Genomic DNA, 25868 nt, shown 5'->3' on the forward strand with positions numbered 1-25868 from the left:
CGCGGGATGGCGGCGCTGGGAGCGCTGGTGAAGAAGGCGTGGAGCGTGCGGCGGTTCGTGGTGCTGCTCTGCGCGCCCCTGGCGCTGGTGCCCGTCCTGCTCAGCCTGCCCGCCAAGGTACCGCGGCCGGGCACCCGCCGGGAGGGAGGGAGGGCCGGGCAGCGTGGGTGGGCACTGCGAGTGGGGGACACCGAGTGGGATGCGCTGACCGCGGACACTGACTGGGGGACACCAAGCGGGGCCACGGACCGGGAGCACAAACCGGGGGCGCCGACTCGGGACACGAACCAAGGGTATGAAACAGCCCGTGGAACTCAGTTCCACACCCCGTGGAACTCAGCTCTGGGGACACGGACCGGAGACACAGCCTGGGTGCTCTGTGCCACATCTTGCCTCGGCCCCAACAATATTCGGCTCGAGAGAGGGTCGCCCTCCTGCCTGCCGGGGTTTGCCCGTGGAGGGGGGGGACCGCAAAGCCTGTGGGCTGCCACAGCTCCTCACCCTTCCACACCACCCGAGAGTTCGAATGGAGGGGACATCCTGGGGTTACTTCAGCTTTTTAGGGGGAAGAAGGGATAGATAATTGAGCTGTTTGTTACTTATATAGACATTGGGAGGTGGAACGAACTTTGGGGTCAGCATCAGCTCAAGCTAAGTGGCACTAACTAGTAGTATTGCTTGCTGGTACCCCAGTGCCTTGTTGCAGTTTTCATTGGTGGTGCCCAAATGGCAGCTGGGGAAACAGAGGTGAGGCAGGTCTATGGCCAGCATCCCCCAGAGAGGGGCTGGCAGAGCTCGGGTGGAAGGTAAGTGCCTGGCACTTTGAGACTGCCTGGCATCGCTGTCCCATCCCCTTAGGGAGGGGAGTGGCAGCGGGCAGAGGTGTGGGCAGGGGGAGAGGGACCTGCAGAGCTGGGGAATCGTGCCTGTGCTGCAGGGCTGGGGAATGCCAGGGAGCCACGAGTGCCACCCGCACCCCTGTGGGTGACTCCTGGGGAGACCTGTGGTGCCGTATCCGGAAAGGTTTTGTGAGTAAGATATTTGTGGTGGTTTGTAGGCGTGGAAAGACCGTTCTCCTGTTAAGGTTTGTACTTTAGCATGTGCGTTAGGCTGCACATTAAGCAACCTGTTGCAAAACTTTGCAGGCTGAAGGATTTTTGCAGCTGTCCCACATACACATCTCTTGTGCACCAGGAGCCTCTGAACCTTGTGTGGAAGTCCACGGGACGGTGAAGTCACCGTGGAATTTTGCGCCGTTGACTTCAGTGCGGGCAGGATTTCACTCTTACATTCTGACTCAGATCCATTTGAGAATGACTTTGTTTACATCTGACAATAACTACTGATCAGTACTTAGTGATTACAGGATAGGTCAGGTGCTGTAAGGACACAAAGTTGGCACTGAGTCTGTACAATGTTTGTCAGGTGAAACCTTTTCATTTGAGATACAAAATAAACCTCTGAAATTAAAAAATAATATAGAATGATTGTTGCTTTATTTAATGACTTTATATTAAAAGAGAAATTTATTTGGATTTAATCTCCCTTTGTTTTTCTATTTTACATTATTGGTTGAGTTCTGAATAGGACTATATTAAATGTCTGCCTCAAAGAGCAGAAAGCACATTGCACAAGAGGTATTTAATTACTTTGCCAATTCATAAGTGGAGCGATAATTACATTTCTAGGTTCATTTACAGTAACTGATCAAATGACGTCAAGTATATTTAATGGTATCTTGTTTGACCTTGGCAACTGTAAAATTGTGAGATATGGTTAGAGGGTGAGGAGATGCACTGATCATACAGTGCAAGCTTGTGTCTGGACCGTGCAGGGGCTATTTGTGAGAATAAATCACAGATGAACCCGGTTCTGTGGCAAGATCTAAATGCTCAGTGTACTGGTAGAAGTGTATAGTGTCACACAGGCTGTGGAAAGATTTGGGTGTTCAGGAAAGGGATTTCTTCACATGTACAGAAGAAAATGTCTCTACTAGTGCTGTTCACACCTGCTCCACTCCTGCCGATCACTTTGGGGTGCGATCCAGGGAGGACCTCATGCACAGTCCAGTCTGATCAATGCTGGTTTATCAAAGGAAAAATGGTGTTGGGAAAGGGGAAATGTTTGCAGCTGAGGGGGTGGCAAAGCAGTGGGGCAGCTGTGGGCAAGGAAGGAGACCTTGGCAGGGCTGGCTGCTCTGCCACTCACCTTAGGGGTCTGTTCTTTATTTTCCATGGGCACTAAATGCATTACTGGTGGTAGAAGTGAGACTCTCCAATACCTGTGCTGGTTCCTGTCTAACTCTGATGCTCCCGTGGGTGTTAACCATGTTTCAAGCAAGTCCAGCTGCAGCTTCCACAACTTCTCCCAGAGTCTGGAGTAGGGGTGAACCTGTAGCTGTGAGCTGCTGTACACAAGTGTATCTGTTCATATTCAGGGGTCAATGATTCATCCACAGTTTCAACACTAAACTCTCTCACTTGTTCAGCAAGAAAGGAAACTTGCTGTTGCACCAACAAGGGATTAAGTTCTGACGTCTGGAACTTGCTTGAGCCCCCGTCCACAGCCCGAGCCGAGGGGGGCTGTGGGAGAGGAAGGAGCAGGTTACGCTTTTACCCACAGTGTGAAAACACCAACGGGGAGGAACAGGCGAGGAGTCAGCAGGCAGGGGATCAGGGGTGGCAGAGTGTGGACGTTCTCCTGGCGCGTGACGGGAACCGCTGTGCCCCTCGAGTCAGGAGGTTTGTCCCGGCGCGCCCTGGGCAGCCACGTCGCCAGAGCTGCTGCAGGTGTTCCACTGACTGGGCTGCTGCTGGTGTTACTGGGAGCCTGTCCCAGGCAGGGCATCCAGGGAAAGCAGGCTGGGGCAGGAGGAGCTCCTGGGTGAGGTGAGGTCACTGTAACCACCGTGATGCTGCTGAGTGCTCACACGTCTGAAACTCGGGAGAGTTGGATGGGCTGGAGAGCCCCATGTTCCTGCTGGGATGGTCAGTGTGCTGCCTTGCAGGGTGTAAAAGAAACTGGTAGGAGATGAGAAGCAGTGAGGCTCAGCCTTTGCTGGTCCCAGGGTGAGGTTTCCCTTGTGGAAAGGAATCTTACAGGCATCTCTGCAGTACTTTCCTGCTCTGGGAATGCTAAAATATATTCCCATGTCGTGTCATCATTTACCTTCTCCCCCCTGGGATGCTCAGCAATTTTAATTCTCCAAGGGATTGCCACCATAAAAAGCCAGCTGAGCTTTGGCTTCAAGGGCAGTGTTTTGCTTGGATCTGAAGACCAAGAAATCTTGACTTGAAGCTGATATAACAGAGAACCACAAATAGGATGTGGCTTCTTGCATTAGTGTGTCCTTTTGAGTGACACCCTGTGGTGTGGGTGCACTGGATCTTCCAGTGAAACCTGCACCTAGGTGACATCTCCCTAGAGAAAAGTAATCCTTTGAGAAAAATCATCCATTAATTCTGGTCTTGCTTACTCCAGATGGACTCCAGCATTCACATCTGCAAGCTGCAATTAAAGCTCTGGCTGGCTTTCACCCTGCAGTGGTTGTTCTCCAGATCTCTGTGTGAGTCCCTTCACAGAGGGACGGTGACAGGGCTGGCACTGGTGCTGATGTGATGTTAATTGCCCTTGTTTTTGTTTGATGCCCTTTGTAGGTTGCAGTTGTGGACAGAGAGACTTGCATAAGTGCTTTTGTCTGCAGCCTCCTGTCTCTTACATAGAGAAATGAAATTTCTGCTTTGTGAGTGGGTCTGCCAAGACCTCAGGGTGTGCTCCCCAAACCATGGCTGGAACAGTGGCTTGTGTCTGTCACATCAAGCAGCAGAAGGAAATGCTCTGTGTGGAACCTTCTCTGCACGAGGGTCTGTGTGTCACCTCCCGCTCTGGTTGCTGCTGAAATAGCTGAATATTTGTCCCGTGAGTGGAAGTGCCTGTGACCCCCCTGCTCGGAGGCCTGTGAATGATTGCAAAGAGCTGGAGCAGGGCAGGAGGGGCTGGAGGAACTGTTCTGCTGGAAGGGGCATGGGGGGCACTTTTAATGAGCTGTGCAAAGAGCTTGTTCCAACAGCTTCTAATGAACTCAATGTCTACAGCCTCTTGGCTTGGTAACAGCTGAGGCAGCCAAATCTGCTAAAAGGAGCTCTGAGCAGGCAAATAGGGCCCAGTGCCTTCAGAGAACAGACTTGACTTCCTTGGTGGCCATAGAGCAATTTAAAATTAACTCGGATGTAATGAGTCCTCCTGGTTAGAACAAGGAGACTTTAAGAACTTCCAGAAGAAAAATTACGTTGCTTGCTCTGGAAAGCAAAGACTGTGAAGGGCGGCTTTGTGGGGACAGGGGTGATGCAAATGTAGGCAAGTGGGGCTGGGAGCAGGGTGTCCTGCAAGGTGGAGTGGAACTGGATCCTGGACTGGAGAGCACAGCAGGAGCACAGACAGGCAGGGAGCAGTGTAGGGAGCAGCCTGGCAGGACAAATAAGTGATTGTAGCCTGATGATACATTTCATACGCAGAGTCCATCTCTGCTGAGTACGTGCTTGGTGGTTTAGAAAGGCCAGTTTCACAAAACTGGGAACAATGGTCAGTTAAAAGCTGAGAAGAAGAACTTCAGCGGGGAAAGAGGGGTGATCACTGACAGTAGGGTGACTACCTTTTATCATATGCACTGTGAGTTTCAGTTTGGAGAGAGGGCAAGCCTGGAGAAAAACGAGCTGGCAAAGGGAGGATGTGAAAGCAGCAATACTTGGATGGGGGGGAAAGGGAAGTGGACAAGAGTCAGTATTAATTGGATGCTGAGGACCACAGAAAATATGTGGTCATGTTTTATGATCAACAATCATAAAGGTCTTTTCCAATCTCAACAATTCCATCATTCTATGGGAAGGAAGAACTGAGGAAGAACACACTGGACAGAGTATTGAGTGATGAGTGTAATGGTGTGGTACAAAGGAATCCAACCCATGGTAATCTGTTGTCAGATGCAGAAAAAGCCATGTTCAGTGAAACATTTTTGTTCTGTCTTCAGCAAAGTGCTCAAAGTGCAGTCCTTTAGCATGAGAAGTTGACTGACAATGAAATATTTTTACTGTGACTAAAGAGAAGTTAAAGTACATATGTCCAACCCTGGTTACTTTAAAATCCACAGGTTTAGGTAGCTTCCATACCACAGTTTTGTAAGAGCTGCCTGAGGAGTTTTGTGAATAATAAATAATAAAGCAGGTGCATTTCTACAAGCCCCAGGGTGGATGGAGATCCCCAGGAATGCTGACCACGGGTCAGGCTGATTTGTAGCCCCCTGTTGGGAAGTAGATTCCACAAAGAGGTGTGAGGTAGCAATATGTAACATTGAGATGTCATATCTGAACACGTGTAATATGTTCAATATTTAATTAGTTGGACACAGCAACTGGCCTGGCTGCCCACAGTCAAGAGGGTTAACGTGATATCTGTGTGTGTGGGACACATGCAAGCTGAGCAAGAGTAGTGTGAGTCTACCAGGCTGCTTTTTGCTGGGGCAGTGGCTTTTTGCCACACATTCAATTTGCCCACTTTATCTGAGCTTCAGCTGTCCTGTTTTAAAACAGAGAAAATTCTTCTTTTTTTTTTTTTTTCAACTACGAAATACTTCAAGTTCAAATAAAAGTGTTTAATTATCTTTGTCATTTTAGCAGAGCAAAACAGGTTCCCTGAAGCTCCTGCAGCTTGTGGCCCCTTTCTAGCTACTCTGGAAATAGCTGGTGGGAGCAAAATGACTCCACTGGCAGGAAGGCTGGCAAACAGGGCTTGGGTTAGGTCCAGATTACATAATGTTTACAGGAGCTGTGTTAGAAATCAGATTCACACATCTATCCCACTGGAGAGCAGGCAGTGGGAGCGAGGGGGCCACTAGCACAGTCAGAGCTGTGACTTGAGAACACTCAGTGATTTTTGCACCAAGTAGTTCTGCACACTGCAGGTAGAACGTTCCTTTGTGGTAGTGGTGGGACAAAAGGGCTTGAAAAGCTCCGATGCATCCAAAATATCTGTTGGTGTTGGGATCAGGGTCCTGGAGGAGCCCTGTTTGCCCCCTGTTTGCCTGGGTGGGGGTGGTGAGGCTCTGATGACCACGTAGCACCCAGAAGTTGGTGGGGAAAACCCAAAGCTTGGCAGTGCCAAGGCAGGGCTTCTCTGAGCGCTGAGTCTGCCTGGTGGGGAAGCTGTGGGCGCTGGGTCTGATGGAGAACGAGGTCCAGCTCAGGATCCTGGTGGCTGGCAGCGGGGCCTGGTGGCTCATGCATGTCCTGGTGCTATGTCTGGGTGAGCCAGCTCGCCTTATCTGACCTACATTCCCTGCCAGAACCTCCTTTCCCCGGGCACCTCACCTGCCCTTCCCAGAGACCTCCAGCTCTCCTGCCCACAGGAGATTGCCTCATGGCTTGGCTTCTTCTGCCATGGCTCAGCAGGTCCCCCAGTGTGGAAAATCTCCGGTGCTTTCAGTGTAGCAAAGACAGGATCTGTGTCTGGAGGGGCAGAGGTCAATCCCAAGGCTCTTGAGCAACAGGAAGAAGAGCTGCTGCAGTCCAGAGCCATCAGCACTTCCCTGGCAATCATTAAATGGTTATAAAATTAACCAAATCACAAGACCTATTTTAAAGTTCGTAGGTGCCACTATTTTTTCCCCTGAACTTTGATAAACTAACGGTTGAAAAAAAATCAATACAAAGCTGCAGGGAGATGAGAGAAGTAGAAGGAGTCTGACAGGGATGCAGCCAAGGGATTGAAGAATAAAGATCATGTGGGGGTGATGGTGCCACTCACAGCAGCAGCTGCAGCTCAGCTCATCCTGGGGCAGCCGTGGCCAGATCCCTAAAGGACCATTCTCCTGGCATTTGTTAGCATTTATTGTCTGTGTACTAAATAATCATACTGGGCATTGGGGGCATTAATTAATTAACATTTGCAAAATATCTTGAAAGCAAAAAACTTTCAATGTCATATAGAGTTTGATTCAATTTTATTAATGGCTTTACTTTTTTGTTGTTGTTTTGTTTTTTGTTTTTGGGAGTGCCTGGTCCAAATCAAAGTTTTATTCTGAAGTGGTTTTGTTCATTTTTTTGTTTGATGATGGTCCTATTTTAAATTAAATACTTGTTTATTATATGTGCAATCTGTCCCCTTTTGGGGTAGAATAAATTGGAAAAACAGCACTGCAGCTTTCTTCAAGTGATCTGCTGCTGACCAGTACAGGTTTCAGAAATTCAGGGAAACCCTCCTAATAGCAGTTCTTTCTGCCCTGTTTCAGTTTTACCCCTTGGCTTTTGATCTTGCAGTGAAGAGGAGTTATTAGATCCATGCTGTATTTCATTGCAATGTTTTCCAGAACATTTTCCATACACTAGAGAATAAATATCCATTACTTATAATTAGTTTTCTAAATTGTACTTCATCTATTTCATAATGTCAATTAAAGCCTTCACTGATATGCTCTTGTATCAAGGCACTGTTAAATATTTTCAGTTGCTCTACTCCTCTAAGAAGCAAAGTGTCTTTATTTTGAAGCTGACTTTGGTGCAACTTTCCTTCCAGGAAACGGAAGAATATTTTGCCAGTGGGAGAAAAACAATTATTTATACAGACCTTAGAGATCAAATGGAAAAGGGCTTAATGAGAGCAAAGCTATTTCTTTGGTGTATAAAAAGAACCAGAGTAAAGAGGAATTATCAGTTGCCACAGGAATGAAATCACTAATCTAGTGTGCAAACACTTTAAAACATGACCCCTTATTTTTGCAAAGTTTGGCTCTGCCAGGTTTGCTGCTCTGGTCCTGCTGGTCTGGGGGAAGTGAAGCTGCCAGGGCTGAGCTGGGAGCCTGAGGATTTTACTTCACACTGTCTCATATGTCATTTTACTGGGATCTAAAATTAGGTCTGAAAGCGCTCTTTAAATCCAGATCTTGGGAACTTTGTGTGAAGCTCTGGCACCACTATAATTAATGTATGGAGAAAAAAAAAAATCAAGTTGTGCTCAGCTCTGCAGTGCTCATGTTTCCACGTGCACTGAAGTGCTGGAGCAGTACTGGCAGAACCACTTGTAAATGCAAAGCCGAAGTGCTGAAAGCAAATCACAGATTCTGTCATTTTGGCCACTTTTCAAACCCTCACTGCAGATGTATTGAAGGACAAATCCATGTTGGTTTTGACCCCGCTCAGCCCAGGTCTGCACTGGGTTGTAGGCAGGTGGTGGCTGTGCTGCACCCTCAGGCACTGTGGCTGAGACCATGTTATCCCCAAAACTCAGCTCCCCACAGTCCATGCTGTTCCCAGCCATGGCAGGGAGCAGAGCCATCCTCTCCCTCGCAGAAGCCCAGCGAGCCCAGACCCGGTCCAGGGCAGGAAGGTCCCAGCAGAGGGACAGAGGTGGCTTTGGGTAGCAATTCAACCTGCTCAACAAGCTGGAAAAGTGATAAAATAAATAGTTCTGTGGCTTCCAGATGATTCTCAGCTGTTATTTATAGTGCTGAGGGCACTCTGCCACATGGTCACTGACAATATCCCTGGTGACCAAGCCCAGCTCTGGGCTGGGTTCCCCCCCAGGGCTCTCCCCTCCTGGGCTTGGGGCTGCTCCCCAGATTTCCTTCCATCACTCATTGCTTTGGGCATGACTGCCATGACAAATGGCTTTGGTCTAGTTTGTGCCTCCTGGGTGGATGGATGGATGGATCCACGCTGTGGCCTGGGGGCACTGGGTCTCTGCCAGCCTTGGCCCAACCAGGGCAGTGCCAGGCAGGGCGAGCTCCCTGCCCACAGGAAGCCCTGTGACACCACAGAGCTTGATTTACTGATTTCTGTGGGCACCGGGAGGGGTTGCCATGGAATGGTTTCTCACAGATCTCTCGGGAGGCTCCGATCCAAGGAAAGAAACCTTTCTGTGCGCTGCCTATTGCAAATGTGGGGAACACACACCTCCCAAGGCTGTTTGTCCGTAGCCATGCAGAGCATGGTCTGTGGAACCTGGAGGGAAAGCACAAACATTAAATGGGTCAGACCCTGGGACACCTGAGGATGTTACCAGCAGTGCCTGCTGAGGATTAGACCCCAAACATGGCTCTCCAGAGGTTACTTGGTTGATGCCCCTGTGCACTGCCACCCTGCAGCCCAGGGGAAGTTTAGGCAACCAAGGAGGGTTTGGGTTTTTCTGTGCTCTCAGGGAGTCAGTGCAAGTCCTGAATGCCTACACAATGCAGGGGGGGAAGATGTTGTGCCGGTTGGAAATGATTTGGGAGGAATATTATTATATCCTTGAAGGAGTAACTGGTGCATTTTGCTTGTCTAAGTGCCTCTAAGTGACAAAGTGCCTCTGTAATGTCACGTCTCGCTTTTCCTCTCCTCCTTTTGCAGGAAGGAAGATGCCTCTATGTGATCCTGCTGATGGCCCTGTACTGGTGCACCGAGGCGCTGCCCTTGGCCGTGACGGCTCTGCTGCCCATCGTCCTCTTTCCCTTCCTGGGGATCCTCCCATCTAACAAAGTTTGCCCACAATACTTTTTAGACACCAATTTCCTCTTTCTCAGCGGCTTAATCATGGCCTCGGCCATTGAGGAGTGGAATCTACACCGCAGGATCGCGCTCCGGGTCCTCATGTTGGTGGGAGTGCAGCCAGCCAGGTGACTACGGGAGCAGGGGGATCTCTGGGGGGGATGTGAGCTGCAGGGGCTGGGGAAGCTGCTGTGCTGGTCCCTGATGCAAGTGTCTCCCATACTGGAGGCTGTCCACACCCCCTTTTCTCCAGCTTGTTGAGTTTGTTCAGCTGTTTGCCTTTGCTCAGAGGCCGTGGAGCACAGGGAGAATCAGTCGGTTCAGCCCCATGTCTGTGCCCTGTCCAGTTACAGGATGGTCTCAGAAGTCCTTTTTGCTATTGGTTTTGTTATCCCTGCTCGTGAGCTGTTCCTCCTATAGCTGTAATGTGTCAGAGAACTTGCCAAACTGAAGATATTCAGCTTTTCCTTTTTTCTCTCTTCCAGACTAATTTTAGGGATGATGTTGACAACGTCTTTCCTGTCCATGTGGTTAAGTAATACTGCCTCCACTGCTATGATGCTTCCAATTGCAAATGCAATTTTAAAAAGCCTCTTTGGGGAGAAAGACACATCTAAGGATATGAGCAGGGAAAATGAAGAAAACCAAGGTAATTGAGACAGGGCAGTATTATAAGCCAGCTGAGTGGATTTTGGATTTGCTGCCATCAAATATGTCCCATTTTATCCACCTCACTGGCACAAGTACCACGTTCCTTAGCTTGCAGCTCAGTCTCAGTGCTGGTCCCACTTTCATGCACACTATTCCCACGGTGGAAGAGTATAGGCATAAAACTCCTTTTTATCCTGCCCCTTCCTCATGTCCTGCAGGAGGAAATGCTTATGGGTTACCTGGAAAACCAGGAAGCACTGATGCCCAGCCAACCTGCTCCACAAACCTGCTGCTGGCACAGGTTGAAGTCCAGCTCTGTGGCACGGTGGGATTTGTGGGGGTGCCTTGCTGAGAGGATAGCAGGAGCCAGGGAGGGCTGCAGGCAGGGCAGATGCTGAGTGCTGTGCAATGGTGCAGGGACAGGCTGGGTCCCTCCCTGTGGCACGCAGGGCTGCCCTGTGCTTGGGGCTGGTGCATTCTCCTCTTGTCTTCCTGTTTGTTCCCCCGTGAAACTGGAGCCTGAGCTGGAAAAGAAAGCAAGGACTCAGGGGAAGGCTGGCAGGTTAAATACCTGTTTATTGAGTGCTTTTTGATTTTTCCATCTTGATGCTACTCTTTGGTGTCATTCCTGAGCAGGCTGTGGACAGGCTGGGTTAAGGGCATGTGGTCAGGTAAGGGCTTCCTTCAGCCCTCTCATTTAGCAGAAGTCTGGGCTTCTGGCAGGCTGTGATGAGAAACAACAAGCCATAAATGAAGTCCTGAAGTCCCCTTGGCAGCTACTGCTGATAGCTGGAGCAGCAGTCACAGCTTCTCCTTGCAATTATTAGTAATTCATCTGTCTCTGTGATTTAAAAGCAATGGCTTTTTGGTTCCCACTGAGTCCTAAGGCAGATAAATGAGTCCCCAGAAGAAGACTCAAACATGCACACTCTAATAAAGTTATAATTAATCATTCATCATTAACATCTAGCAATCATGAGATATTTGCACTCCAGGTTGCTTTATCACATTTACTTTATGAATTTTTGACTGTTCACATCTATTAAAATCAACCCCCCTGACTTTCTTGCTATGATTTCCTGTTCTGTAGAAGCATTGTGTTTTGTCAGTCTGCTTTTAACCTTCTTGACCCCAACCTCCGAAATTATTTGACTGTGTAGTTGTGACTGTAAATACAGCAGAGTTTGGGAACACATAAAAGGAAGATGCCCCTTGTCCTAGACACTGTCAAGCACAGTATTAACATCCTTGACTCACAACACTTGCAGTGGTGAGAGAGGCCAGAAAAGGCAAAGGGAGAGGCACTCAGGTAGAAGAATGAATAAAGTGATGCTTTGCAAATATCATGGGATGGCGTGATGATGTATTTCTTTTTTAAGGTAGAGACTTTCAAAAGTCAGGGCTGTTGCAGTGAGGTTTTTTTCACAGACCTGATGAAACCTTGCTGAATGTAAGGAACAAGCATTTGAGAAAAAGGTATACTTGTTTCACAGTTCTACTAAGTTTTCATAATCCAACTGAATTATAATCTCTGTTCCAAAAAAGACATTTATTTGCTAAGAGGGCTGTATGTGGAAGACAACTTGTACAATGGCATATGATAAGGTCAGTTTTCAAATCAACTTGGTTTCATAACCCTGTGGCAGAGTCCAGGAGATTAAAAAATACTTGGGTGGCTAAATATAATAATTAAAAATATATTAAAGAATGTGTCATGTAAAAGCATTTGATTTTATAAAGAAATCTCAACAAGGGTATGAAACCAGCTTTGTGAAGGGCTTTACTTACACACACAGTGCCAGAATTTGAGTGATCTCTGATCAGTTGGTCACATTTTTTTCCTGATGAGAGAATCCAAAATTATCTACAAAGAGCATTTCTGGCTCTAAGGTATATGAGGTATTTTGGTGAAATGGCCACAAGAATTCTGCTCTGTGAGAGGTGTGCACAGCCAGATCCAACCTCAGTTATCCTTGATTTCTTCTGACTTACGGACTTGTAATCATTTTCAACTCCTTTTTATGGGTTTCGTAGGAAAAGCTCTGCAGTATGCCTGGCTTTTCTTTGCGTGGTTACCTTTGCAAACCTTCCTTGAGAGAGAACTCACAGATGGTCCTGGCCAGATGGGATGGGAGTCTGGGCTTAGCAGGGAGAAAAAGAATTGAAAAACATTGAGGTAGAATGAAATATGTCTTTGCAGAGCCAGGAGTAGGCTTGAGTTGGGACAGGAGTGTAAGAGACCTTGGACTAAATGCATTGGAGGATCAACAGTCAACCACAGGTTAATGTTCATCCTTCTAATTACATCCTTCCATCGTGGCAAGGTTGGGATGAAAGCTCAGCATGTGTGTGCCCAAGCCAATTAACTCCAATTCAGTAAATTAACAATGTGTAAAACATGACACTGCAAAAATCCTTGGTTCACTGAGCTGGAACGAGCTCGGTGTCTTTGGCACACACATGAGTGAGTCCACAGACTTTGACCACTGGCCACTCTCCATGCCCTGCTTTAGGTCTCTGGGGCATATTGGGTAGAAGAGGATGGTGTTCCAGGCCGAGGGGGGGTACAAGGAAATTTGGGGACTGCTGGGGTGGTAGCACCAGGAATTGGACTCTGCATGTAGGGGCCTGCAGAGCCCAGGGATGTGCAGAGGGACAGACCTCAGGACCCAAAAACACGCAGAGAGCACAAGGAAAGGCAGCAGAGCCAGCTGGGATGGGGAAGAGCCACCCAGGCTGAAGATGGATAAAACTCAAAAGTGCTCCAGTCCTGAGAGGAACATGGAAAATGGGGGTTGATAGCACACCTCCCAACCTCAGGAGGTCAAGCCATGACTGCAAATGCCATGAGCCTTAATGTCAGGTCTGGTAACAAAGGATGATTGTATTGCATTTCCATCTTCTGATTTCTGAGTTCTCCCATGGGTATCTGTGGTTGAGTGGTGTGTAACTCCCAGTTTACTGCCAGAGAGCATTGGTGACACTGGTCAAAACATCCCTTTCCTCAAGGGCTCCTGAGTCCTGCTTGTGTTCCCTGTGGTTGGCAATAAGGAGGACAGCGAGGCAGAGCCCATGTGAAGTGTGCAGGAGGGTCCCTGGGAACTGGGTATGCAACAGAGTCCCCCCGGGGTGGCCCTAAACTTGTGCCAGAGGCTGGCTCAGCCTGTGGGGGCTGTCATTTGTGGAGGGGATGATGGGCTTGGAATGGTCCCTGCTGCCAGGGTGCCTTTCGGAGGACCTGGTACAAAACCCAATCCCCAAATATCTTTAAAGAGGGAATCACAGCTTTATGGTGACTGCATTGGATGTCTGCAGGAGGTAAAGTTCTCATCCCATGGGAATGAAGCTCAATGACAGGAAGTGCTCCTGCTGTACCCTGGGGAACCTGCCTTACAGATACATCAGGCCCAATAGTGTTTCTTCCTAAGAATGACTTACGGTTAATCCTCCCCCCCAAAAAAACCACCTCAAACCCATGACTTGATAAGGGATGCCCTGAAACTCCTGACTGTGTTAGAAGATCCCAAAGCCTGACCTGTGGCAGAAGTAGTAAAGGGACCAAGTGCCTGTGGGTGTTGGAGGAGGAGCTGGTGCTGTGGTGGGACCGGAGCGCTGGCAGGAGGAGATGGGCTCGTTCATCCCTGCCAGGGGCTCCTGACCCTGTCCCCTTGGTGTGAGCTCACCCTTCGTCTGCACAGCCCCTCCTCTACAATGGTAGTTGTTTCCTCTGTCCCTCTGTTTGGGTCAAGGAGAATTTTCTAGATGCTTTGAACTGTTTTAAAGTCCTCATCTTTCTTTTTCAGCATCTTTACAGCAGAATAAACTTTACACTGTACCAACTGAGATGCAGTTTCTGGCAAGTACTGAGGAGTAAGTTAACTATAAAGTTTGTATTAGAGAGTCGAGAGAGAATTATCCCCTGAGCTAGAGCAAGTTTTAGGAATTTGAAATTCAATCATTGCAATGTTTTGATTATCCAGAACACCCCAGTCACTAGCAGCCTGATGACAGAAACCCTCCTCTGTGTGTCCAGTGTCCCTCTGCATGTCCAAATTGTTGCAGAGGTTTTTTTCAGCCACTCTGAAATCATAACCAGAGGTGTCTCCTGCTGGGGGTTTTTGCCTTGGTTTTCTCAGGAACATCAAATGTGTGAAGCTGATGATTTAAACCACCCCCCACCCCCAGGATTTACACACTGGTGATGGCCCTGCTTTGATAACAAGGATGGGAAGAAAGCATCTTTTCAGGGACATGGGAACAGATGTTTCTTTCCTCTTGGTGCTATCAAATGTTAGGTGATTTTCCTTTTAGCAGTCCTGTGGACTTTATGCTCAGGGTTACAAGTTGCTGAGGGGCTGGGCAAGGCACAGGCACCCTCAGCTCCCCCAGATGGGTGCTGGGGGTGCTCTGCCCTCTGCAAGGCTGCTGGTGCCACGTGGAGGTTCACTGAGCAGGACCCCTCTGCAGCTCAGGTGTCCTTGGGGACAGTGTTAGCTTGGATTTTTAAAAACTGGGAATTTTCCTTCTGTCAAGGCTCTGAAGTGGTTGCACTGTATTTAAACCAGGGCTTTCACCGGATTCTCTTTTGGACTGTTTTAAAGCAAAGATCTGTCGGAGGAGAAGGAGATTTCCAGCGATGCTCTCTCAGACTTAAAGAAAGAGGAGGAATACAAAACAAATATATGGAAAGGTTTCCTCATCTCAATCCCATATGCAGCCAGCATTGGAGGTACAGCAACACTGACGGGAACTGCACCAAACCTCATCCTTCTGGGACAGCTGAAGAGGTATAGCAGGCTATCCTGGGGAGCTTTGTAAATCCTGGAAGACAGAGGCATGTTGTCCATCCCTGTAGGCAATTCCCTTCTGTGCTGAGAGCTGGTCTGGAAAAGTCATGCTGCTCCAGAACATTTTGGAAAATGAAAGCAGAGGAGTGGTTGCAGTAGCCTTAGCTGTAATAAGCAGGTTTCCAGTGTAGCCAGGCAGGCTGTCAGCCAAACTGGAGCATATGTGCTTCACCTCATTGATGCTCTTAAACTCACTGAATTTAATGGGACTTGACTCCATGCCTGCAATTAACCTGCTAACTGTTTTGATGAATCAGGCTGTGCAGTGTTTTGTGAGCAATTACAGCTACTGCTGTATGGTAGAAAGAAAAATAATGAACCCACTACTTCTGGCCTGTTTTCTTAGTTATGAAAGATTCCTCCTATGTGCATAGGAGCAGAGATTTGTGCCAGCCTAAGTGCCCACAGATAGTTCTTAACTCTGCTGGCCTCTATAAATAAGTACCTGCAGCCTCTCCTGGGCACTGCAGCATCCCTGTGAGGTTCATCTTCAGACTCTTCAGCAGTTGTTGTAGCAGGTTTTAATCCTGGGTGTTCAGGAGTAGGAAAGCACTGAAGAGAGATTTCCAGATCTTTCCTTGCAGGCTCACCCAGCAGGGCAGGGTGAGATGGGGGTGGCAGGGTATCCTGGGGGGTTGTCCCAACACAACGCTCCCACATCTCCTGATGCCCAAATGACTCCTAAGGCACACCCAGCAATAGCTTTGAAATGCACAGTGGCAGGTTTGTGGGATATTTCGCTGCTGATTTCAGATGTTTGCTTACCCATAAATGCAAGGCTTGCTTTCCCTTCTTGCATTAACTTGATTTTTCCCATTTGCTTAGTTATTTTCCAGAATGTGATGTGGTGAACTTTGGTTCTTGGTTTATGTTTGCATTTCCTTTAATGCTGATTTTTCTTCTCATGGGATGGCTATGGATCTCCATCCTGTATGGAGGAATTAACCTGAGGTATGTTGATATGCACTGTACATATATGTAGTCTGGTTATACTGGCATTGTGAAATACATGTTCATCCTGATTCTCATTCTAAATCTACTGATACCACCCAGGATCATCTCCTGGAAGGAGGGGATTTTATAATTAACTCCAGCATGCTCATCCTATAAGTCATCTACTTTTAAAAAGCTGATATACAATAGAAAAGTTTTAAAGATATCTTATAATTACATATACTTTATCCAACTGAAACGCATACGTGTACAGAGTATGTACTATATTAATTTAGTTAAACATACAGTTTTTAGTGGTTGTTTTACTGCCTGAACTGGGTCTGTGGAGGTCAGGGGAAGACTTTCACTGGAAAAAAGAAAAGTAGGATCTAGCTTGGAGGACCAGGATGAAATCTTGCTTCCCCTGAAATAAGAAGTAAAAATCTTCTAGAACATACAAGAGCCAGGTTTTGTTCCTGGGGCAGAAACTTGGGTTTGGAACAGATTACTTCACAACAGGGCTTAATTTTACAACAACGTGTTAATCTGTAACTGTGAATAACATGTTTTTCCAGTAAATCTTTGCTGGATACATGCAACCCCCAGCGTACAGGACTTAAAACAATTGCAGCATTGGCATGCTGCTCATGTGGAGCCCTTTTTACCCCTCCACACTCTCATGTGTAATAGTAACAGGGACAGAGTCCTGCTTCCTCCAGGGACCCTACGGAATTTGTAACATTTAGAAAAGTCTGTAATTGTTATTTTGAGTTTAAAATGCAAACGGTGGGTAGAGATGGGGGGAGGAGAGAAGAGGACAGGTGTCCAAATATTTACACTGTCTCAGACGCAGGAAAAAGAAATCAGTGGGAAAGTTTTAATCCAGAAGATACCAAAGGCCGGTCCTTAACTTGCTGGTGGGGCTTCTCAGGAGGCTCTGTGTGCTGCCCTGGGATGCTTGGCTGGCTGAGACCTGCTCTGCTCCACATCACATGCCCAGTGCTCGTGGAGTGTGGAGCCTGAATTCCCGTGTCCTGTGGTGAGGGCTGGGGCATTGTCCCGGCACAGCCCCTGACCATCAGGTGAGGAAAGAGGCCAAAGCCTCTGGTGAGATGCAAAGTTGCTCTTGGGCTTGGAGAACGTGCTGCTTTGTGTTTTGTTTGGCCTGTCCCTGCCAGCACAGAGCCCGGCTGTATTGGGATAGCTGGGCCAGCGCAGATACCAGTGTTCCCCAGGGGCAAGGCACGTGGAAGAGACACTGCAAAGCTCCACAAGTACAGCCAAGGCTCCACAGGAGCCTGTTGGGATGTTTGGGCTGTGATGACTCGGGGACAGGGGCTGGACTCTCTCCTTGGTGTCTGTCTGCAGCACAGCCCAGGCTCCAGCAGCAGCTCAGCTTTGCTTGAATCCAGAAGCCATTAAAAGCCTCAGGTATGGATGGGCTGGCTGAGCTGAGGCTGCTGTTAATAACACCCCCCTCCAAAAAGAAAAACAAGACATTGAAGGGGCAGGCAGAGCTACTTGAGGTGCAGGAGCTTCTGAATGATCATCCATACAGAAGATCCAGCCACGATATCCCTTTGAAGCAGTAAATGAATTAAGGAAGGGCAGGCACCACAGGGATGGGCAGATGCATCTGATGCAGCAAATTGGGTTTGTAGGTTTAATCAAGGTCACAGGCAGAGTTAGAAACCAGGTTTATTATCAAGGGGTGTGATGGGAGATGCAGTGTGAGATATGAATATATCACTTGTATGCACATGGTACAAAGGAGCAAACAGCGTGTTCGGTCAGTGCAGCCGGGCTAAGAGGCTTAGCCAGGAGCACATTAACATTCCCGGCCACTTAGAAATTCCTCACATTTTTGTTGATCCTCAGCAGCATCCTGGGATCACCCAGGAAATTACAAGTGACTTGAGAAACGAAGGGACAGATTCATTTTCCGTGTCACCCTATCCCTCGTCACCCTGCCCAAGTAGGTAACTGCCAGAGACGAGGAATGTTGGGGCTTTCATCTGGCAATCACAGCCCATGCTGGAGGAAACAGTTCAGAATTCAAATGAGAGGAAACGTCCTCACCTCTGCAGGGTCTCCTTCCTATGAATGCAAAGACAAAGGATGTATAAAATAGGGCCTTATTGCCTTTATCTCACCAGAGACCTTCACTGTTAGTCTTGATAATCTGAAGATAACACAAACTGAGCTGCCAGAGATGTGCAGCTCTTTGGACCTTGCAGAGCAGGCACTGGAGAAGCACACTGAGTCATGAATGTGCTGCAGTAGAAAATGCAGCATTTACTACGTGTCACATATGTCAGAGGTATGTAAAAATGTAACTGTGTTTCTTGGCAGAGGCTGGAAAACAAAAAAGTCAAATATAAGAGTGGATGCAGAAGCCCGAGCCAAGGAAGTGATAAAGGAGGACTATCAGAAACTGGGTCCAACAAAGTGAGTTGTAAACTTGGGATGGAAATGAGAAAGAAATTGAGTGGGTTTGGAAACATCCTGTCTTAAGAGTGGAGGACTGGCGAGAGTGGGGTTTTTTTAGAAGAAAATTATACCTGTATTTCCACTCAGCCCGTTTGTAACATGCTGGAGTTTGCTTTTTGCATGCTCCAGCCTCTTCACCTTTGCTGACACAAATAATTGCAAACAGCAGCTTGCACTCAAATCTTCTCAAGAATGACGTTCTTATTATAGAGGGAATTCATGCTGGGTTGTTTAATTACTGCTTGTGATTTTTCTACTCCAGGAGCAAACCCAGTCCTGTGCATTAGGTGCTAACCAACACAGTCTGAATTTCCAAGGTTTGTGAATACCTGTCCTACAAAGCAGGAGGCATTTTCTCAAAAGGCTGGTGAATCATATGATAGATATGAATCATATGGATTGTGGATATACTTTAAGAAATCTTAAGTATATGGAAAGTAGTCAGACCCATGTCATGGAATACATTATTTTTTCTGAATAATTCCTTCAACTGTGTTAGCTGGGTGAAGACAGAAAAAGCTGGTCCAGATTGCAATGATGGGGATCATATTTTGGAGAACAGCACCAGCAGAAGGAAACATGAGTTTTAGACTTGGGAGAAATGTCAAAAAGAGGAGGGGAAGCAGGAAAAGTTGAGTATCTCTAGAAATCAACCTCTGGATATGTCCAACCAGCCACTGATATTCTAGTCAGCCAGGGCTAGTGAGGGTTGTTGAAACTGTAGGTTTTATCCTTAAATGATCTGTGTTTCCCCATCTGTAAAATAATATTTTCATACTCGGGGCAATACTGTGAAGATTCAGCAACGTTTGTGCCGTGCTATTGACACTGTAATTATTGCTGTTGTGTGGAACATGGAGTGGCTCTTCAAAGACGATTGTCTGTGCCTGTGCTGTAAATGAAAGAAATTGGTTTATTTGTTCCATTCAGTACATTATCAAGCAGCCTGCAAAATGTCTCTGAAAGAATCAAAGTCCCACTTTGAGATCTAGGAGTGGGCAAGTCCATTAAGCTGAGCTCTACCAATTTGATTAGCAGCCCCATAACTAAAAATCAGCACAAGCCGCCTCTTCCCAATGGCTGATATGCCCCTGCTTGTGCTCAGAGAGATTTTAAACATCTATTCCAATGTTTCACTGTGACTGTTTTTAGAAAACCAGCCTCCTTTCTCACCCAACCTGCTTCAGCTGGAGTTGGGTACTTGTCCTAGCTTGGATCCACCCTTTTAGCACATCAGCATTTTAAACTCATTTCTTTCCATTTCAGGTTTGCAGAACAGGCAATTTTCTTCTTCTTCTGCATGTTTGCAATCATGCTGTTCTCCAGGGATCCTAAATTCATTCCAGGTTGGGCAAGCTTGTTTGCACCAGGGTAAGACTTTATTTTCATTTCACTGTCCCGTTTTTCAATAGCATTTCCAAGTCATTGAGATTCCTGGGTTTCTGATTGTACTGCTTAACACCATTACTCAGGATTCCTGGAATGAATTAAACTGAGAATCAAGTAGCAGAGCTGACTTTGCTTCTGTCTCCCAGAGGAGGTACATGAAGCCGGTGAGAAGTTGGGATGTGTCTATCTGAGGCCATCCCTAGGACTTAACGTTGAGAATGTTGTTTATAGGTACATTTACAATGAAATACTGAATTCTTTATGCAATATATCGATTTCACTGGAGGTCTGGAGACTGAAAAGAGATGGCAGGAGCTGACCCCTGGGTGCTCTCCTGTCTGTTTGGCAAGCTCATGGATACAGCAGCTGGGGAATGCTAAAGCTCTGAGAAGGTGTTGCTATTTCTTAACAGAAGAGACCTTCATAGTTTTGTCATTTTGTCAAATAAAGCCCTAGTTTAGTAAATGATTCCCTAATATAACAAAGTAGTTACAGGCTTTTTCTTCATCAGTTAACAGCTCCTTACAATCTAACACATGCTTAAGCTCTTTACTGGATGGAGTCTGAGAGTTTGAGCATTTTGCAAAGAGCTCATATAAATAAGCTGGTTTGGGCTCTGCCTCTCTTCCTCCCTGCAGTGAACTGAGGAAACTCCACAATCAGAACAGCCAGAGCATCAGTGTGGTGGGAATTAGATCTTGGTTTTTACTTTTGTAGGGCAGCTTTTCTGGGGGTTTCACAGCCCACCATAGAAATGCAGCTCAACACGGAATTAAAAAAGAAAAGAACAGTGAACAAGGAGCATTGTTCAAACCAGGTGGAAACTTGTAATCTTCTTTGGTAAATCCCTGTTCTCATAAACTTTGTAATTCTACAGGCTTGTGCTTCTTACATGTGTCTCTGCTGCTTTTGGACAGGTTTATCTCGGATGCAGTTACAGGAATCACCATTGTGATTATACTGTTCTTCTTCCCTTCACAAAAGCCTTCCTTCAGGTGGTGGTTTGACTTGAAAGGTGAGCAGGAGATCCCTCTGGGCAGGGACTCTGTGCTTGCCTGTGTCCTGGCAGGGCAGGCGTGGAGCAAGAGCCAAGATAATCCCCCCTTGGACCTGCCCCAGTCTGCAGCAGCAGCACTGGCTGTCTGGAGCAGCGTGACTTGAAGGTGCCATTTGATCCAACAGGGGCTTTTTTTTCTGAAGTACCAGCGGAGCTTTAGCAGCCACTGCCCTGCTGCTGATGGCAGGAATGACTCAGTTGCTCATGTAGCTGTCAGGGGTGATGCCATGGTGGGGTAAAGCGAACTGAAATCAGTGTTGATTGTCTGTAGCAGACCTGATTGTGGAACAGAGGTTTGGTGGCTGACTCTCCAAAAGCTCCTGTCCTTTGAGGGGGGCATGAACCTCTGAGAGGGCAGGGCTGGGCTGGTTGTCCATACTCAGAAATAGGTTCACTTCCTCAGTTCCCAGAATGATTTAGAATTTAAACTCCTAAAGCTCAAACTCTCCATCAGGTTTTGGTACCAGGAGCCTTTTGATGTCTTGAGTTGCAATGAGATAAAAATTTTAATTCATTAGCCTCTTGGAATAAGAGATGGTCTTAATGTGGAGAAGCAGCTGATGAAGGCCCTTTGCAGATGATGGAGCATTGCCTGGGGTCTGTGGGAACAAAATACCGTCTGCTCTGAGTCATGCACATTTGTTGTGTTGTCCATACACAGGAAGATGTTTAATCAGGCCTCCTGTGGATAAAATATGTGCCCTTGTTCAACAGAAAATTACAGTCCCATTAGTGCATCCTTCCATATGACAGAGCTCACTTCATCACATATTAAGAGATGGCCTTCAGGGGAGAGGAACTCTCTGCTGTAAAAACTCGCCGGCTGTTGAACGACAAGTGGAAAATTAATAACATCTTTGTAATTCAAATGGCAGAAAATGTCCTCCTTCCATGGACTCCCATCTGCTGAAGACGATGTTTATGTTACAGAGAGAAAATTAACCTGATATTAAATGTTCCCTCAAGAAAGCCCCAAAGAAAACTCTAATGCTAGAATTTCTTTTCCTTTTTTTTTTTTTAAGATATGATACAATGTTAAATGGTCTTTTAATTGTCTTAATTAACTTGAGAGGCTCCATATGTATATTTTATCAACATCTCACAGTTAGTGAGCTTCAGTGCTGCTGTCAAGCCCATGATGTCATTCTGTTGGGTGATGACTGATGCTCTTCTTGGGGTGGGTGTGACATGGGGCTTTCCTCTTTGTCCAGCACCAAACACAGAGACACAGCCCCTGCTGACTTGGAGAAAGGCCCAAGAGACCGTGCCCTGGAACATCATCCTGCTTCTTGGAGGAGGCTTTGCCATGGCCAAGGGCTGTGAGGTGAGACCCACCACAGATGCCACATGGCAGTCATCCTGCCCAGCAGGGTTGGATTTTATCCTGGTGTCACTTGGGGTTCTCTTGGCTCTGGGAAACTTGTGCCAGTGCAGTCACCCCACTCGAAGGATATGTTTCTCAACCCCAAGTGACAACAACACACAGCAGATAACCAAGGAGGTTACAACTCCTTGCAAACTATTTGCTGTTAGACACCCCGAGGACACAGCGCAGAGGGGCTGGTGAGGGTCTCGTGTGTCATTTGCTGTTCTAGGAGAGGACCACTTCCCCTGCAGGGGTGCAGGAGGACGACTCTCCTTTTTGCTGTCCCCTTCTGCAGGAGTCTGGTTTGTCTGTGTGGATTGGAGGCCGCCTGCACCCCTTGGAGGGGGTGCCCCCTCCCGTGGCCGTCATCCTGGTCACGGTTGTCATCGCCCTGTTCACGGAGTTTGCCAGCAACACTGCCACCATCATCATCTTTCTGCCTGTCTTGGCAGAGCTGGTAAGGTTGTCCCACAGCAAATCCAGCTGCTCCTCTGGTCCCCCCCTTGCCCTGCCCCTTGGGTGGGCAGGTTTGTGTGGGGTCTGTGCTGGGACAAGCACTGTGTAGTTCTCCTGCTCCTGGGCTTCAGGCACTTCAAAATCCTTGGGAGCAACAAAGCAAGTGCCTGCAGCACAACATGGACACTGGAGGATAACAATCCTTCAGACTGTTGGTGAGATACATGATTATTTATGACAGAGTGTGGGACAGGACTCCCTATGGTGCACTGGCTGTTTGCATTCGTTGATTCATCTGTCTGTGACTCCAAATCCCCAAGGTGCCATTGTTGTTCCTTTCTGTTTTTCCAGGCAATTCGTCTGAAAGTAAATCCCCTCTATTTAATGATACCAGGAACTATAGGATGCTCCTATGCATTCATGCTGCCAGTCTCAACACCTCCTAACTCGATTGCATTTTCTTCTGGACACTTGATGGTCAAGGATATGGTAAGTTCTTTTAGATCCAGAAAATGCTGAAAACAATCAGCCCCAGTGTTTAAAAAGGGGATTTTCTGGATTGTTAAAAGTTCAATATGTAGTGAAGTGAGAAGACAGAAGTCTGATATTGATCTTATCAGTGTTTGAAGGCACAGGAATGTGGAAGGTGCTTGTATGAAAGTTTGTCTTTGTGAAATTTGGAGCCATCATGGCTCCAAATGGTGACAAAAGTGGTCTTGAATGTGCTCAGCTTCTCCCAAACCCTGCTCCTGTTCATCTAGTCTCAGCAGCTCAACTTTCATAGGTTTCTGGATGCAGGAAAAGTTCCCCAGCTCAGTGAAATAAAGCTTATGAGTAAAATTAGGCTTAGTCCCAGTTCTTGCTCACATTCCTGAGGCTGAACAGATGTTGATGTTTTTGATGGATCAAAGCTTGGTAAGCATCTGCAGAATGGCCTTTGTGGCTTAAAGCCTGCTTAAGATACTGCTAATATTAACGGCAATGAAGCCTCCCATTTTTATAATGTTTACATTCAAATAGCTTCATGCTTCACATGCTATAGATGTCCAGTCTAAACTCAACAGTTGTCTTTGTATTTCTTTTGTAGGCAAGAACTGGGTTGCTCATGAATCTTATGGGAGTTCTGCTTCTTAGCTTGGCTATGAACACATGGGCCAAGAGCATCTTCCAGCTGGGGACCTTCCCTGCTTGGGCCAACATCCATGCAGAAAATGCCACCTCACTTGTGACAGCTGTAGAAAATGTCACCTTAAGTGCACTAAATAAAATATGAACAAAGCCACCCCCGGGGAAGGACTCACTCACTTAGGACTGGGGCACTGGAATCGTCAGAGTATGCACAGGAGGAAAAGCCACGTGGCTGCTCACACTGTGTGGGACCTTCTGGTTCAAATTTATTTTTAGAAACACTGGTCAGTGTCACAACATCCATTTGTTATTTTCTCTGGAGATCTTTCCCCACCTTCTGCAGGTACAAATCTGACTCTCCCAGAGTCCTTCTGTCATAGGTGGTTGTTAACTGGACCACCCGTAAGCATCGAGCATCTCTGGGTAGATGCCTGTCCCCCCATGAGAGCTGGAGAGCTTTGCTGCTCTGGCTTCTGATACCCTACCTCGTTTTGGAGAGCAGCCCTGGGAACAGGGTGGAGGCAACTGGATTATTTATGCACAACCCAATGTGAGTGAGTGTATCAGAGCCTGGCTGGGGGGAAGGCGGCGTGGCCGGGCGCTTCTGGCAGGATGTGAAGGATGGGGCCTCACTGCCATCTCATGAGTGATTCTCTCATGGAGGATGAAGACTATCTCTTCAGGTTTGTGTGTGAAGGGAGGATTCAGGAGATGTGCTGGTAGGACTCGGTGCATTGCTCCATGCTTTGGAAACAGGAAAGCAACAGTTTGTTTCCAAATGTGTTCGATGTTTTGAAAGCCCGGGACAGCGATTGCTGGCCGGTTCTTTGCACTGAGTACACAGATGGGGGTTTGGGACCAAATTAATTTCTGACGTAACTTTGGACATTGGTGGTGTTTCACCATTGGTAAATGTGGCCAGTCTTAGGTTTGTGAGATTGACTCACTCACAAATGACCCGCTGAGTCACAGGTCAGTGGACAAGTTGCATTGGAATATTATTGACATTTCTGAAAAATAGGCTTTGATTCTTAACGTCTTTTAAAATCAGATTGCTTGGGTACTTTCAATGAAAGCATTGCAAATTGACTGTGATTTTAATCACCATTTTATCCAATTCTTTTTATTTTTTTTTCTGTAAGAATCTAAAATATTACATTTAAATGATCAGTCATTGAAATAGATGATTGAATGATAAACAGTCTGGTTCTTGGTTTAGGGTAAGTGAGTGACTGGATCCCTGTGCTGGGACAGGTTTCTCTGATGATGTAAACTGGTGAAGCTGACAAGATGAACTGTCCCTGAGTAGGGATCCAGTGCATCCCCCCTGCTCCTGTGCTGCTGATAACCCCCAGGGCCAGGTGGGAGAGCTGGCAGGGTGATGCTCACCAGCCACAACTGCTGCTGCAGGGGGTTCCTCTATAGGGGTTACCCTATGGGGGTTACCCTGGGGTCAAGTGGCAGGTGAGGACTTGAGGGGGTTGTACTAAAATGGCCAAAACCAATTCAATATGGAATTTTGATCAATCGAATTAAACAAAAAACCCTTAATGTTCAACAAAACCTTTAATGATTGTGGAAAACGTAAAATAAAGCACATTTGTTAGCACATCTCATCGTCCTGTTTGCTCTGTAGGTTGAGGGGAGAAAAGCAAAGCCCGAGTCTCCCCTGCCTCAGCTTCACCCCTGATTTGGGCAGGAGGGAGGAGCAGGAGAGGAGTGAGGTCTCCCTCCTCGTCTGAGCAAGACAGAGCCCTGTTAAGCAGCTGAGGAATGGGAAAGCCCCTTGCTCAGCATCTCAGGGCTGCTCTGCCAAAGAGCCTTTGCTGGGCAGACCCCAAATTGCTGTCCCGCCTGGCTGGGCTGGGCTGGGGCACTGTCGTTCTGCAAGGATGATCCTCACCATGCCTTAGTGAAGAAGGGCTGAATGGGGAAGGGAAAATTGCTCCCTGCAGTTTGCTTTCTCAGCCAGCTGTCTGTGAGCAACACAGGATTGCTGTCCTGGGCCAGGGAACAGGCTGTGCCCTGCGTGGCCG

The 25868-nt window shown here is 47.3% G+C and overlaps 1 protein-coding gene and 1 long non-coding RNA gene across 2 annotated transcripts; both read left to right on the forward strand.

The window, feature by feature from the left end:
* SLC13A3 (solute carrier family 13 member 3) lies at positions 1 to 25444 on the forward strand. The gene is made up of 13 exons (XM_027745861.2): positions 1 to 117; positions 9378 to 9643; positions 10001 to 10164; positions 13970 to 14036; positions 14768 to 14953; positions 15839 to 15964; positions 18299 to 18394; positions 19703 to 19807; positions 20743 to 20840; positions 22094 to 22206; positions 22544 to 22705; positions 23056 to 23193; positions 23792 to 25444. Exons 1-13 carry the CDS (start codon positions 7 to 9, stop codon positions 23975 to 23977), a joined length of 1818 nt encoding a protein of 605 aa, XP_027601662.1. The 5' UTR covers positions 1 to 6; the 3' UTR covers positions 23978 to 25444.
* LOC114001018 lies at positions 312 to 1474 on the forward strand. The gene is made up of 2 exons (XR_005564229.1): positions 312 to 1028; positions 1146 to 1474. It is a non-coding gene; the product is annotated as an uncharacterized LOC114001018 (long non-coding RNA).
* Positions 25445 to 25868: the final 424 nt, after the last annotated feature.

This window comes from Pipra filicauda, unplaced genomic scaffold (assembly GCF_003945595.2).
Source record: "Pipra filicauda isolate LSUMZ 115617 unplaced genomic scaffold, ASM394559v2 scaffold299_size895176_pilon, whole genome shotgun sequence".
In the NCBI taxonomy this organism is placed as follows: Eukaryota; Metazoa; Chordata; class Aves; order Passeriformes; family Pipridae; genus Pipra; species Pipra filicauda.

What these genes read in the sequence shown, in the direction of transcription:
- SLC13A3 (XM_027745861.2), top strand. Translation starts at nt 7, where the DNA reads ATGGCGGCGCTGGGAGCGCTGGTGAAGAAGGCGTGGAGCGTGCGGCGG. An exon ending in TTTCTGGCAAGTACTGAGGA is followed by an intron (nt 14,037 to 14,767) that starts GTAAGTTAACTA and finishes ACTGTTTTAAAG; the next exon opens with CAAAGATCTGTCGGAGGAGA. An exon ending in GTGGTGGTTTGACTTGAAAG is followed by an intron (nt 20,841 to 22,093) that starts GTGAGCAGGAGA and finishes CTCTTTGTCCAG; the next exon opens with CACCAAACACAGAGACACAG.